A 14,396-nucleotide genomic window follows, 5' to 3' on the forward strand; every position below is an offset into this window, starting at 1 on the left:
AAAACTAAAGGACTAAAGGCTTTGACTTAAAAAACAATTCTCTAACAATATACCTATTTACATTACATAATCATTACATTTCTTGGGGAATTTATTTACTCTTTTGGCAACAAGCAAATTAGTCTCCCTCTTTATCACTCTGCTGTCCACATCATCACATGTTTCTTTTACTTTGCTAAATTCCATATTCTTTACTTCTTCCTTCTGTTGAACTAGCATCCGGCGATTAACCTCCTCTTTTCTTTAATCTTCTCTAATTTCTCCTCACAACACAGTTTTAGTCACTCTTTCGTCCTCTGTCTTTACTGCATTGGTGAACAACTTCACCACTCTCATGGGATTACTAAATTTCGAATTCACCTTGTGAGTGACTGGAGCTTTCACCCTCACTGTATCTCCCACTTTGACCTTCACCCTTTTTGCTGATTTTCTTTTATCCACATATATTTTCCTTTCCATAACTTTGCATTTTACTCTCTCTTTCCAGTCCTCCTCATCTAACTTGATTTGAGGTTTGTCACACCGCTTAATCCATGCAGGTGACAAAAAGGAGTTGGCTTTCCTCCTCCTGAATAATTCAAAAGGAGTTCTGCCAGTGGTTGCATGTTGGGTCACTCTATACACCTCCACCCATTTATGTAGTTCCATCAGCCAATCTTTACCAGAAATGTTCGCCAATTGTATTGCCTCCTTTAATGTTCGTATCATCCTTTGCACAACTCCATTAGTCTCTGGATGATGTAATGAAGATTTAATTATCAGTAATTCCCCTATTCTTTAGGAACTGTTTCATCTCTATAGAAATACATTGAAACCCTATTATCCATTAGTATTGAGGCAAACTTTCTCTGGTAAATAATTGTGTTAATGATTCAATACCTTTTTTAGTCGTCACCTTATTTACTACTTTTATTTCCAGCCACATGAAGTACACGGCTGTAAGGAAATGACTCCTTGGCATGGTTACCCCCTGACTTTTTGCCTTTTGCTGATACCAGTTATGATTGAAAGTGTTCTAGGACCCTGCTAACCAGGCCCCAGCACCAGTGTCCTTTCCCTAAACTGTACCTTTGCTTCCACAATTGGCACAGCCCTGGCACCCAGATAAGTCCCTTGTAAATGGTACCCCGGTACCAAGGGCCCTGATGCCAGGGAAGGTCTCTAAGGGCTGCAGCATGTCTTATGCCACCCTTGAGACCCCTCACTCAGCACATGCACACTGCCTCACAGCTTGTGTGTGCTGGTGTGGAGAAAATGACTAATTCGACATGGCACTCCCCTCAGAGTGCCATGACAACCTCACACTGCCTGTGGCATAGGTAAGTCAGCCCTCTAGCAGGCCTTACAGCACTAAGGCAGGGTGCACTATACCACAGGTGAGGGCATATATGCATGGGCACCATGCCCCTACAGTGTCTAAGCAAAACCTTAGACATTGTAAGTGCAGGGTAGCCATAAAGAGTATAGGGTCTGGGAGTTTGTCAAACACGATCTCCATAGTTCCATAATGGCTACACTGAAATCATGGAGGTTTGGTATCAAACTTCTCAGCATAATAAATGCACACTGATGCTAGTGTGGAATTTATTGTAAAATACACCCAGAGGGCATCTTAGAGATGCCCCTAAACACCCGTCCGACTCCTAGTGCTAGGCTGACCAGTTTATGCCAGCCTGCCACAACCAGACGAGTTGCTGGCCACATGGGGAGAGTGCCTTTGTCACCCTGTGGCCAGGAACAAAGCCTGTACTGGGTGGAGGTGCTTCTCACTTCCCCCTGCAGGGACTGGAACACCTGGCGTTTGTTACAGCACCCCAGGGCATCCCAGCTAGTGGGGATGCCCGCCCCTCCGGCCACTGCCCCCACTTTTGGTGGCAAGGCTGGAGGAGATAATGAGAAAAACAGCCCCTAAGGTGTCCTGAGTTGAGGTGACCCCTGCCTTTAGAAATCCTCCATCTCGAGATTACAGCATTCCCCCAATAGGATTAGGGATGTGCCCCCTCCCCTCAGGGAGGAGGCACAAAGAGAGTGTAGCCACCCTCCAGGACAGTAGCCATTGGCTACTGCCTCCCAGACCTAAACACACCCCTAAATTTAGTATTTGGCACCCCAGAACCCAGGAAATCAGATTCCTGCAACCTGAAACAAAAAGAAGGACTGCTGACGTGAAAGCCCTGCAGAGATGACGGAGACGACAACTGCCTTGGCCCCAGCCCTAACAGCCTGTCTCCTGACTCGAAGAAAACTCCAACAGCGACGCATCCGACAGGGACCAGCGACCTCTGAAGCCTCAGAGGACTGCCCTGAACCAAAGGAACAAGAAACTCCCGTGAGCAGCTGCTCTGCTCAACAACAGCAACAACTTTGCAACTTTCTTGCAACTTTTAAAGACCTCACACTTCCCGCCGGAAGCGTGAGACTTTACCCTCTGCACCTGACACCCCCAGCTCGAACTCCAGAGAACCAACACCACAGGGAGGACTCCCAGGCGACTGCGACCTCATGAGTAACTCGAGACGACCCCCCTGAATCCCTACAGTGACGCATGCAGAGAGAATCCAGAGGCTCCCCCTGACCACGACTGCCTGTAACAAGGAACCCGACGCCTGGACCAAGCACTCCACCCGCAGCCCCCAGGACCAGAAGGAACCGAACCTCAGTGCAGGAGTGACCACCAGGCGACCCTCTGCCTAGCCCAGTCGGTGGCTGGCCCGAGAATTCCCCCTGTGCCCTGCCTGCACCGCTAGAGTGACCCCCGTGTCCCTCCACTGATTCTAATACAAAACCCGACGCCTGCTTTGCACACTGCACCCGGCTGCCCCTGTGCCGCCCCTGTGCCGCTGAGGGTCTGTTTTGTGTGCCTATATGTGTCCCCCCCATTGCTCTACAAAACCCCCTGGTCTGACGCGGGTACTTACCTGCTGGCAGACTGGAACCGGAGCACCCCTGTTCTTCATAGGTGCCTATGTGTTTTGGGCACCTTTTTGACCTCTGCACCTGACCGGCCCTGAGCTGCTGGTGTGGTAACTTTGGAGTTGCCTTGAACCCCAAGCTGTGGGCTGCCTATGCCCAGAAACTTAGACTTGTAAGGTTCTTACTTATCTGACAAACTAACCATTACTTACCTCCCCCAGGAACTGTTGATTTTTGCACTGTGCCCACTTTTAAAATAGCTTATTGCCATTTTTACTAAAACTGTGTATGCTATTGCTCTAATTCAAAGTTCCTAGCTTACCTGTGTGGAGTACCTTGCATTTTGTGCATTTACTTCAAATCCTGAACTTAAAATAAATTAAGAAAATATATTTTTCTATATAAAAACTATTGGCCTGGAGTTAAGTCTTTGAGTGTGTGTTCCTAATTTATTGCCTGTGTGTGTACAACAAATGCTTAACACTACCCTCTGATAAGCCTACTGCTCGACCACACTACCACAAAATAGAGCATTAGAATTATCTAATTTTGCCACTATCTTACCTCTAAGGGGAACCCTTGGACTCTATGTACACTATCTCTTACTTTGAGATAGTATATGCAGAGCCAACTTCCTACAATGTCTACTAGTACAATGATAAATTTCTTCAATCCACAGTGGTCCAAAGGTCCCAATAGGTCATCTGTGTTGGACGAAAGCCCAAACCTTTACTCAATACATTGACTTCACCGCTGTTAAGGACACTATCAACTATTATAAAGAAAAATAAGAAGAATAAAGAGAAGATATAAAATGGACTTATATTGGACTCTATGAATTTTGTTGAGGGTGGTGCACTGTCAATAATTGATTTGTACATTTTCCCTCATTGGGCTTCACCTAGGCAGCAGGTGTTTGACGTGAGTTGTTTAGTTGCATTTTCGGTATCGGCTGCCTATTGGGGGTATTTAGGTTTTGTTAAAATCATTAGTTCGATTAAATAAGTTGTTCGTTAGGACATGGTATATTAACTTATTTAACTAGATGGTGATGTGCAATACACTGGATGCTCGGTTCGCATCATGAATATGTATGCTTACCTCACATTGAACTCAAGGGTACGTCTGAGGTATTATTTTCTCTTGCATCTAGGATAGAATTACCTTCATGCACACATTTTTATTTAATTCATTATATGTTTAGTCCTGCGCCATTGGGTGTGGATGATTGGTATTTTTTTATAAATTAAGTTGTATTGTCTTTTTCTACTGTATGGTTTTAAATCAAGATGAGTTTTGCACACATTGTCTGTAAATATAGGTATATTTGGGTTGTTGGTGCTTTTCTTTGTCATTCTCTTGTCCTTTCTTTCTTCATTTATAATTTCTTTTTTCCTCCTATTGCCTATTTGTATAAATATGTGTGTGTGTGTTTTTTTGGCCCTTGGTTTTGTCCCAAGTCATTTTTATTAGTGATTAATTTACATATATATATATATATATATATGTATATATATATATATATATATATATATATATATATACACACAAACGTCTTGTGTTAAATATTTTATTTACATATCTATGACATTTTATATATATTTGTATGTATGGTTGTAGTAATTTATATGTCTTGTATTACAGCCCTGATGAAGTCCGTTTGTGGACGAAACGTGTTGGCTGTGGCTGTGTTTTTCTGTGATGTCTGGGCTATTATAAAGAAAAATAAGAAGAATAAAGAGAAGATAAAAAATGTACTTATAATGGAATCTATGAATTTTGTTGAGGGTGGTGCACTGTCAATAATTGATTTGTACATTTTCCCTCATTGGGCTGCACCTAGGCAGCAGGTGTTTAAACATGTGCACACTGTTTCCTAAACTGAATTTGCAATACATAAGAGGTGATAGTGGTTAGGTGCATGAAGTTATAGACCGCTGCCTTCTTTCAGAAAAAAATGTATATCTGCCTTATACAAATTTCTGAGATCTACACAGAAACAAATAACTCCATTTTGTTTCTTAGCTATTACCACTGGAGACAACCGTTCAGTCCCCTCAACTTTCTCAATAACACAGTTTTTTTCTAGTTTCATTAGTTCTTTAGCTACAGCCTCTCTAACCTCATATGGGACATTTCTCACCTTACATACAACATGGCTAGAATCTTCTTTCAATTTAATCTTGTGAACATAGCCCTTCAGACAACCTAAACTTCTTTTGAACACTTCCGGAAATTCTTTACACAATCCATCCACCTCCTTTTCCTTACCTTCACCAATAAACACATCACTCTTTGCTTTAATTCCTTCACCACTTTTCATTGTTACTTCTTTCAGGTTTTGCCATTTCCACTATCCTTACTTCAAAATCTTCTTTTACCCGAATGGGAGGATCAGCATTGGGATCCAGTATCACACCTAAATTCCATTGATTAAACCAGTTTATAACTACATCACCTTTAGCGGCCACATATATTTTTCCTACTGCAATTCTCCCTCAAAACTCTAGTACACCTTGAAAACACACCCCATCAATATTATAGGCTAACCGCCATACCCAGTAGGCCTTATATCAGGTTTAAACATTTGTACTTTACAATGTATTCCATTTAGAAACACATCTTTAGGAATTATGGTAAATTTTGCACCCAAGTCAGATAGCATCCTAACCTTTTGTCCCTCCACATTCACAATATCATGAGGTCCTTCTTCACCTTTGTTACTAATCTGGAAATTACTTTTCTCCCTCTTCACATTCATCAATCTCTTCACATTCTCCTGCTGCTCATTCACATTACCTTGTCCATTATTACTTCTGCAGCATTTGCTCATGTGTTCCTTCTTTAGGCATTTTTACATGCTACTTTCCATGTGGGACATCTCTTATTATTTGCCATGTGCTCGACAGCTCCACATCTAAAACATCTCCCTTTAAATTGTTTGTTTTTACCTTGCTCAAACCATTCTATCACTTGTTTCCTTTTTACCAATTACTGAAACCATTTCTGTATCTTTACCTGTTTTTTAATCTCCTCTTCACACACTAAGTTACGTTCCATTCTCTTGGCTAGATTAACCATTTCACCAAGAGAGGGATCATCCTGTGTCCGCAACACCTCCCTAACTTTGTCATTATTGCACCCAACATAAATTGATCACGCAGAGGTTCAACTAGAGAGAGTCCAAATTTCCAAGAGGACACCAACTTTCTCAGTGCAGTAATGTACTCCTCTAACGTTTTCCCTTTGTCTTGCATGTGTTTGCCAAAATGAAAACGCTCAAGGATGGAGGACACTTTAGGTAAATAATGGGAATCCAATTTCTTCACACAAATTTCAAACCCATTCAACCCTTTGCATTCTCCTTCAGGTAAGTCTTGCAAATGATCATACACTTGCTGACCTTCTGCTCCAAAATAATGTAGTAGTAATAAGGATTTTCTTTCAGCATTAATACTAGTACCACACGCCCTTATATACCCCAAAAATAAATGTTTCCATTTTAACCATCTTATAACAGGTTATCCTGGGAAGACAAAAGATACGGAGGTGGCAACACATTTTGCATTTTCAGAAATTGATAATACCGCCACACTAAAAGAATGTACTTACACAATATTAAGTGCCAAAGTAAAAGTAAAAAACAATAAGAGAACATTTCTATAACTATTACTTAAATGAAAAATATGTATACTTCAATAGACTTAAATGGAAGCTATTCAAAGCTTTTAAGTCAAAATTCTAATAAACTAAGAATCAACCGAAGTGAAAGTACATTCCTTAAACTGTAGAATAAATCAGGTGTTCGAATCACAGTGAGCAACCTGCTAAAATATTAATTTGGAATGTAAATCACTCACACTTAAATAATGTGTGCGAATCACCGTAAAAATAACCCGCCCACATATATAATTAGTGTGTGAATCACAGATACTTAAAATCACCTAGTGGGCGAATCACCGTGGCGTTCTTTAAAAGGTGGCGGTATACGCATGAAGACCTTCTCGGTCATGCCGTGAAGAAGAAAGCTGGTGTGGGAATCACCATTCACCGTAAGGCTCTTTAAAATGTGGTAGTAGGCACACGAAGATGTTCGCCGCCATGCCATGATGTAATCAGCTGGTGTGCAAATCACTGTTCGCCATAATCCTCATTTTAAAGATGGCGGGATGCATGTAGAGATGTCCCTCGCCATTCTGCATGCAACAAAGGGCCACAGTGAGGGGCTTGAGGTGTGCCAAACATTACACAAAACAGCTGATCTGAAAGTAGACAAGATCGAAAAAGCTGTGGAAAGCTTGTGGTGTTACACTGACCACAAAGTAGCAGAAGGTGTTCACAGACCTTGACAATAAAATGTAAAATACTGCGAACCATGAAAGTTAGCACACCTTACTCCAGTGACGGCACAGCTTTCAAGCAAAGGAGCAAAGTGTGAGGTAAACTACAGATGAAAATACACCAATGTACTCACACATAAGATGGTCATAGGTCCATATGTTGTTTTGCTGCAATAAATGTCATGAGAACCAAAATGAACACAGATGTAGAAAGAATTAATTCTGAAATGATAAATCCACTGAATATGAGGAAGACAGAGCTGCGTTAGAACACGAGATTCGAAGGCTTCTTCTGCATCACCAAAATGTGGTAGGTTCTATTAATCCTACACGAGAAGGCAAAGAAGGGTTGCAGTAAACAGGTTTGTTTCTTCTAACAGGTTCTATCTGCAGAAAAACCTCCTTCCCTGGCGGCTCCTTGATTTCAACTGTCCTTACAAAAATCCATAATCATACACAAACACCACTAGAATTCTCCTAACTCCACATTCCACATTCCTTCAAGCAACCTAGAATACCACAGAGTGCTCCAGCTCCACTGAACTAGAGATAATAATTACCTGCCAAGACGTTCCATGCTATATGCATGACTGGGAGCTCCTAGGCTTTCAACAAACATCAGTTTTCATTCTTGACTTGAAACTCGAAACATTCTTGGATTTTAAAGACCAAAACTCAAAATGGGAGAAGAGAGACTTGAGATTTCCAAAGTGTGAAGTGCTGTTTGGTACACATCAAATACTCGGGGAGCAACTCTGCCAAGTACCACGCATCAGGGGTTAGATTAACGCATTTAAGTGCTTGTGCCTGCATCACCCTACTAAAATGCATTACTCATGCATTTACAGAGATTCTGGACAATGTGGGGATTACAAGAGCATTAATAATATCATCCTGTGAACGCTTTGTCGCTTGTTGTGCAGTGCCGCTCAGCATGACTCCAGCAGTTTTTAGCGTTTTAGCCTGCTGCAGGCACCAGCTGTCCTAGGCTCACTTGTTCCTATGGTGACCAATACATTGTTTCTGCTACATAAGTAAAGCTGTGCTCTGGCCGTCTCTCACTATAGGAGACACGTGATTATGTGGCGGTGGGTGGGGCTGCTCATTCATTGATAGAGAGGGTGAGAAGTTAAACCACTGTAAACAACAGCAAACGCCGGGAATTGCACTCTTTTACGTTACAAAACTGCAGTTGGTTAATGCAATCACTGCAGATGTTTTGTGTGTAACCAGAGGGAAACGGAATTTACTTATGGTTGGCACCGTGGGGAATAGTGACTTCATTATAGGCCACAGAGAAATGTGCAAAGTCACAGTGTTCAGTATAAATCGTTTTAAAAATGTATATTTTTAGTAAATTAGATTGTACAAAGGTAAAACCTTTTATATGTGCCTGTTAAGAGGACGCACTTCAGAACTCTGCTTGTATCAATCACGCTTACCTCTTAGAGAGAGGTTGTAGGCTTATGTTCCTCCATTTTAGGGGTCTTTCAGCACTTTCGATATGTGCTCAAAACGGTAGAATTTATGATATTTATCTCTTTCCGTGCACTTCATTCCTTGGTTTTACTCACGAAAAAGTGCCACTTTAAGTGTCACATATTCGGCGGTTGAATGCCACTGATAAGTACAGTAAAACCATGGAAGTGCCACACATACAATATGTAAACTTAGCAGCGATGGGCGAGCCACCTGAAACTAACACTTGCAAGCTCGCCGTGAACAAATATTAGGGTATGTACGTTAGTGTAGGTCGTAATTGATACATAGCAAACAAACTGTAATTTGGAAACATTTGGATTGCTCCTCGGCTTCCGATAGCTACTGAGTTTCTTTGCACCAGGTTTTCTGTTTCATTGTTATATACTACTTGTCCTTAAGGCAAAGGAAGCGTTAGGATTCGTTAGACTTTAACCGACTGACGTACTTGTATTCTCTTCTGATTGGAAGTACCTTGTCCTTGTTCTTTGCTCGAGAACCGCACATCCCCTGTATCATAAAAAGCAGAATTGTTATTAATCTCTTTCACGAAAATGAAGATGCTCCCATCTTGAAATGGCCGCCATATTTGTTTGAAGGTGATTAGAAAAAGCACCCTAAGTGCAAAGTGTCGCCTTTAGCTAAATAGTACGTTAGCTTTGCAGAAGAATGCTACATTATAACATGGTGGTCATGTTTGATGAGAACTCTCATTGCTTTGACGCTGTCTGCGGCCATTTTGAAATGCGTACTTTGTGCTGCAGTGATTTCGAAATAAATAGTAACACTGATTTAAATAATACATTTCCTATATCAGTAGCACATAAACGTATCTTTTTTATTTTCATCGGCATTTTCGAACATATGGAGAGAAGTGTGTAGTTCTATAATATTGTTTTATATGGATATATAGAAATATATATATAAATATATGTATTTGAAATGTTTTGGCCTGCGCCTTGTCCTACTTTAGTTTCCACTTTTTACCTCGCAGTCCATTTTTCACGTCAAAACATTTGTGTCTGGGTAGCATTGCTCGCATTCCTCGCAGCCTTGTCAGGTGACCGAGGGGAAGAGAAAAAAAAAACTGCTTCTGTCACGTGACCACAGTATGGAGGCGTCGGCAGGGTGAGAAGGAAGCGGAGAGAGCAGCGTCCCAGGCAGGGGGAGGTGACAGGGAGCGGCGGCTCAGGAATAGGGAGAGCGGCCCCCGCTGTCATGGAGTGAGGGGGCCATGGGCGCCAAGGAGTCCCGCATAGGGTTCCTCACCTACGAGGAGGCCGTCAGGAGAGGTAAGCCGGGGGCGTTGTCCTAGGATGGGATGGACTCTGCCAGATCAGGGGCAACTGTCAGTTGGAAGCGCTGCCTGTCAGTGGGGAACATTGCCTGCCGGTCGGGTTGCACCTCCCGAAGGGTAGTAAGCCACGGTTATGACGATGTAACTGTTTATTTGGTGGGTGCAATGTGGGGCGCACTGTCTGCAGAAGGAACACTGTCCGTAGATCGCTGTCGGAAAGGAAGGGGGTCATTGCCAGGACAGTGCGCTGTCAGCGGAGGATACAGTCCTAACTGTGAAATGGGGTGATCCAGTATTGCAGAAACTGCAGCATGCCAGTGGAGAAACGTTGCACAGAGAGTGAGCAGATACCGACTCCGGGGACGCTCAGTCACTAATTATTCAGTGGGTTATCGCTTTTATTCGGAGTGAGGCCGGGGGTGCTGTACCTGACAAGCGGGTGACATTGCATGACGAGAAATGACAGTTGGTGCAGATATATTGTTAATAGAAAGAACTGTTTGAAGCTCGCACCGTCTTGGTAGGGTAACAGAGCTGCATATAAATAAGGCACCCTGGAAAGTAAGTATGCAATCTTTGGAAGCAGGAGGATGAGCATTGTGTGGGGAGAAAGGCACGACCGAGGGATGAAAGAAGACTATGGGGTGCATAGCCACGTTGGAGGTGGTGAAGCATGGGGTATTAATTTTGTTAGGGTGCGTTGCTATAAGCGTAGCAGACACTGAAATGGGGCAGTGAAATGGAAGTAGAGGGAGGAAGGTATTGACTATTAAAATGCCAGTGGGTGAAGGATGCATATCCTTGGTGGTGGCAGTGAGACATAGCCCATGCTTGTTAACTGGTGCTTAGTTACGAAAGGTCCAAATAATACGGAGCCGAGACTAGGTGTTCGAGTTTTTACGTTGCTGGGGTAAGTAGAGGGTTGAAGGGGCACACTCTAGCATAGTGTGCACTTCGTCTTATGTCAGTTGCTTGGCGTTACAGCCCTTCTGTGATTGGGCAGTAATAGTAGGCTGGGGTAGTATTTTTGAAGTACGTGTCAGTACAGGAAGCAAAGCCTTGGAAAACAGTGCTGTTTATGTGACAGCCTGTCAATTTAACGTACAGATTTTGCATCGTGTCTCATAAACATGGTCTCTAAACACCCCTCCAGTTTTGACGCCCAAGGCTGTTTTATGACCGAAACATGGTTAAATACAGTCCCATATGGACTGTATTTTGTCAGTAATACATCTCTTTTGCTTGAAAAAATCAGGATATTTGACGGAGCATATCGTTACATATACTCATTTCCGTTTAAGAATCAATAAAGGAAGTTTATGTTGTCTCCCTTTGTTGTTCAGTTATGATTTTTTTCAAAAATGCGTACGCTCCAGAGACTCTTCGATATCTATTCAGTTGTGTGCTGAGCAGCGGAGTTACTGAATATATGCATTTGTAACCAAGTATATATGCTTTTAGTGTGCTAATTGTTTCCGTTAGTGTGGTTGTGAAACGAAGCGAGAGGCCGAGAACAGCCGTTTCCCCGAAAGTGTACCTTCCAAGACTGTATTACTTTCCCTAGTGATTAGGTTGAATTAAACCAATGTTGTATTTTTTTGCTTGAAATGTATTAATCTGGATGTCAACAAGGGTCGGGCTTCAATAGATCTAAATGATCGTAAGGACTGGTGCAGGTTTTTATTGAAACAACACCTGATATTTTGCCGAGGGGAGCCTTTAAATCAAGCTTTGCATTGCAGCGTTGGAAAGGAGGTCCCGTGGTGGGTAGTTCTATCGCAACATTGTGCACCCATTTCTGCAAATCTAACCGCTCTAGTGTAGCATATGAGTAAAACAGTATTGTGTTTTTTTGCTGTTTTTGTTACAGTCTTTGTAGAGCAGAGCCTTTGAGCAGAGTGACCGTAAACTTAGGCTTCTTGAAGCCCAGGACAAACCTTGGTGTGTGACACTGGGCCTAGAATTTCTCAGTTGCTGTTTCTATAAAGCTAGCTTTGGAATAATTGGCAGGCATGATCGCGATGCTGACAATTGACACTGCCAGCTCAATGCTACTGAATATTCATTAAGCTGCTGCCTGATTAGTAAGGATCAGTAGAACAGATAAGTCAGATCAGTGTAGGTGTGAGGAATCTCATTTGCTGACAGACATGGTGTGGTCCATTGGTCGGTGTTTGATAACTGCTTACGTTTGACTTCGACGTTTCCGTGGATTAAAAAACAATGGGGGAAAAAATCACAGTTTATGCCCAGAGAATATTTGAAAACCCCTTGTTGAAAAGCTTAGTTTTGTTTTAAGAGGAGTAAAATTAATTCCTATACGCCCCATCCATTTTCTTTTTCAAATATATATTTATGATTACCATGGTGGATAATCTATAAATATAGATTTGAAATTATTTTTCAAACTGGGCAGTTCAAATTCTTTCGGATCTTTATGGATTAAGATAGGATTGCTGTCAATACTGATTTTGATGGTTGTGCAAAGATCTCGATTACAGTTTACGATCAGATGCTCTCAAATTAGAGAGTACTGATTTTTTTTTCTTTAAATGTTGCCCTTTCTTTAAGCTTGGCTGGAAGATCTACACTGCATAGTTCTCCTCGACTGCAATAGATGTTTAGACTACACCCCCAAAACATTATCTCCTACTTCTAAAGAAACACCCATTTCTTAATGCTTACATGTTGCGTCATGCATATTTTGTGCAAAAACAAAAGTGTGGTAATCATTTCTATTACGAATTTGGCTAACGTGGGTAGATAATTTGCCACTTGTTTTTTAATGAAGTAAAACATTCTGTGTGCGAACTGTTTTATCATCTCCTCAACAATTTAAGTGTTTTGCTCTCCCTATTGTTCATTATAAAAGATATGTTCAGTTTTAATTTAACCTTTTTTTAGGCAGTTTTGCAGTGCGACACAGAGCTCCTTCTTTTGGCTTGAGCATCTCGAACATGAGCTGCTGGGAGTAAAAGTCTATAGAATGTGATGAGGAAGGATAACAGGAAAGTGTACAGCGCTCTGTGTTTTCAATTTTTTGCATCTATACATTGCACATATTTAAAGTGTGAGACACAATACAATTAAATACATATTACATGTGCTCAATTTGAAACACAGAGTGGTAGTCATTTACCTGGAATCACTCAATTTGTTTGATTACATTGTAAGCCAGAATTAGAATTCAGATCTCCAGGCTCCAAAGTCAACTACTACGAAAGAAAACAAACATGTGGATGTTTGTCCCCTGCTGTATTGTGTGTGCTAGTTCGAATTTGATTTGTACTAAGAACACAATAATAGTACAGGTAAATGTAATTAAAGCACACAGTCTATATCCAGTACTGTTAACTAACACTACATATGCTCTTGCCTCAAAGCCCCTGCAGTTTTAACCTTTCCTCAGGCAATGCCAATGACAGTCCTTCTATAATTGTAGAGTGACTGCTAGAGTTCAAAAGTCACACCATATTTTTTCTGTGCATGCTGTATCGCTGGTTGCTTTCCATGGTAATTTGCTTTCTTCCTAGTTTTATCAGTAACTGTTTTGTATTATATCTGTGTTATAAGGGTGGAATCCCCCGTTTGTTTTTACACTGAGTAGCGATTTGTCTCTTGTGTTTATGCCTGGCTCTAAATCTGTACTCTTGTTACTTTGCACTGGATCCACCTACCCATTTGTAGCTGGTGGGTGGTCCTAGCCCATTATGCAGAATACAGGACCAATGACTGTAGATGCTGCTACAGTAATAGTTGCTTTGTGCCGTGTGTAGTTTACAAAGACATTACATATAAGAAGTCAGTTGCTGTGTTTTTTTTTTTTTTTTTTTTTGCTTGACCTTTTATGCTTTAGAGCAAGAGCACCAGGCGATTTGCAGAATTCGTATATACCACAGATTTACAAATGTTCCAAAATTGATTTTTCAGTATATTAATCCAATGAGATGTGAGGTGATGGATAGTCTTAATTGTGGAAAAAGGCCGTTTGAATTCTAATCCTGACTTCCGACATGCTCGAAATATGTAGTCACATGTTTTTGGATGCTCATATTGCTTGGTTCACGCTGTTGTGCCTTCGCTGTATAAATGTTTAGCTTTTATAGATTCACACCACAGTAGTCTACCTATTTTCTCACTGTGTGGTGATACCGTAGCTACTTTCTACTTTCTATGTTCTGTTTTTGTTGTTATACGGTCATTCTTCATCATGTCTACCGCGTAACTTTCTAATTTCTGTTACTGAGTTTTACCACATTCATCATTCTTGAAGTCTGAAATCAAGACACCTATAAGCAGCCTATTGTTATGTGTGTAAACATCGCATATCACGTAAAAACAGACGTCTTATTACGAAAGATTGAAAT

General features: G+C 41.4%; 1 protein-coding gene and 1 long non-coding RNA gene across 3 annotated transcripts in view; one reads left to right on the forward strand and one right to left on the reverse strand.

The window, feature by feature from the left end:
• The window catches only part of LOC138286736 (uncharacterized), a 230,882-nt gene extending 221,571 nt beyond the window's left edge, over positions 1 to 9,311 (reverse strand). Inside the window, exon 1 of the long non-coding RNA XR_011202038.1 lies at positions 9,207 to 9,311. This is a non-coding gene — a long non-coding RNA (uncharacterized lncRNA). The remainder of the gene's footprint in view (positions 1 to 9,206) is intronic.
• Positions 9,312 to 9,827: 516 nt separating this feature from the next.
• USP32 (ubiquitin specific peptidase 32) overlaps positions 9,828 to 14,396 on the forward strand; it is a 941,828-nt gene continuing 937,259 nt past the window's right edge. For both annotated transcript variants that reach the window (XM_069226537.1, XM_069226538.1), the window contains exon 1: positions 9,828 to 10,024. In XM_069226537.1, the coding sequence (XP_069082638.1) occupies positions 9,967 to 10,024 (58 nt within the window). In that variant the 5' untranslated portion in view covers positions 9,828 to 9,966. The remainder of the gene's footprint in view (positions 10,025 to 14,396) is intronic.

Source organism: Pleurodeles waltl, chromosome 3_2 (genome assembly GCF_031143425.1).
Source record: "Pleurodeles waltl isolate 20211129_DDA chromosome 3_2, aPleWal1.hap1.20221129, whole genome shotgun sequence".
Classification (NCBI taxonomy): Eukaryota; Metazoa; Chordata; class Amphibia; order Caudata; family Salamandridae; genus Pleurodeles; species Pleurodeles waltl.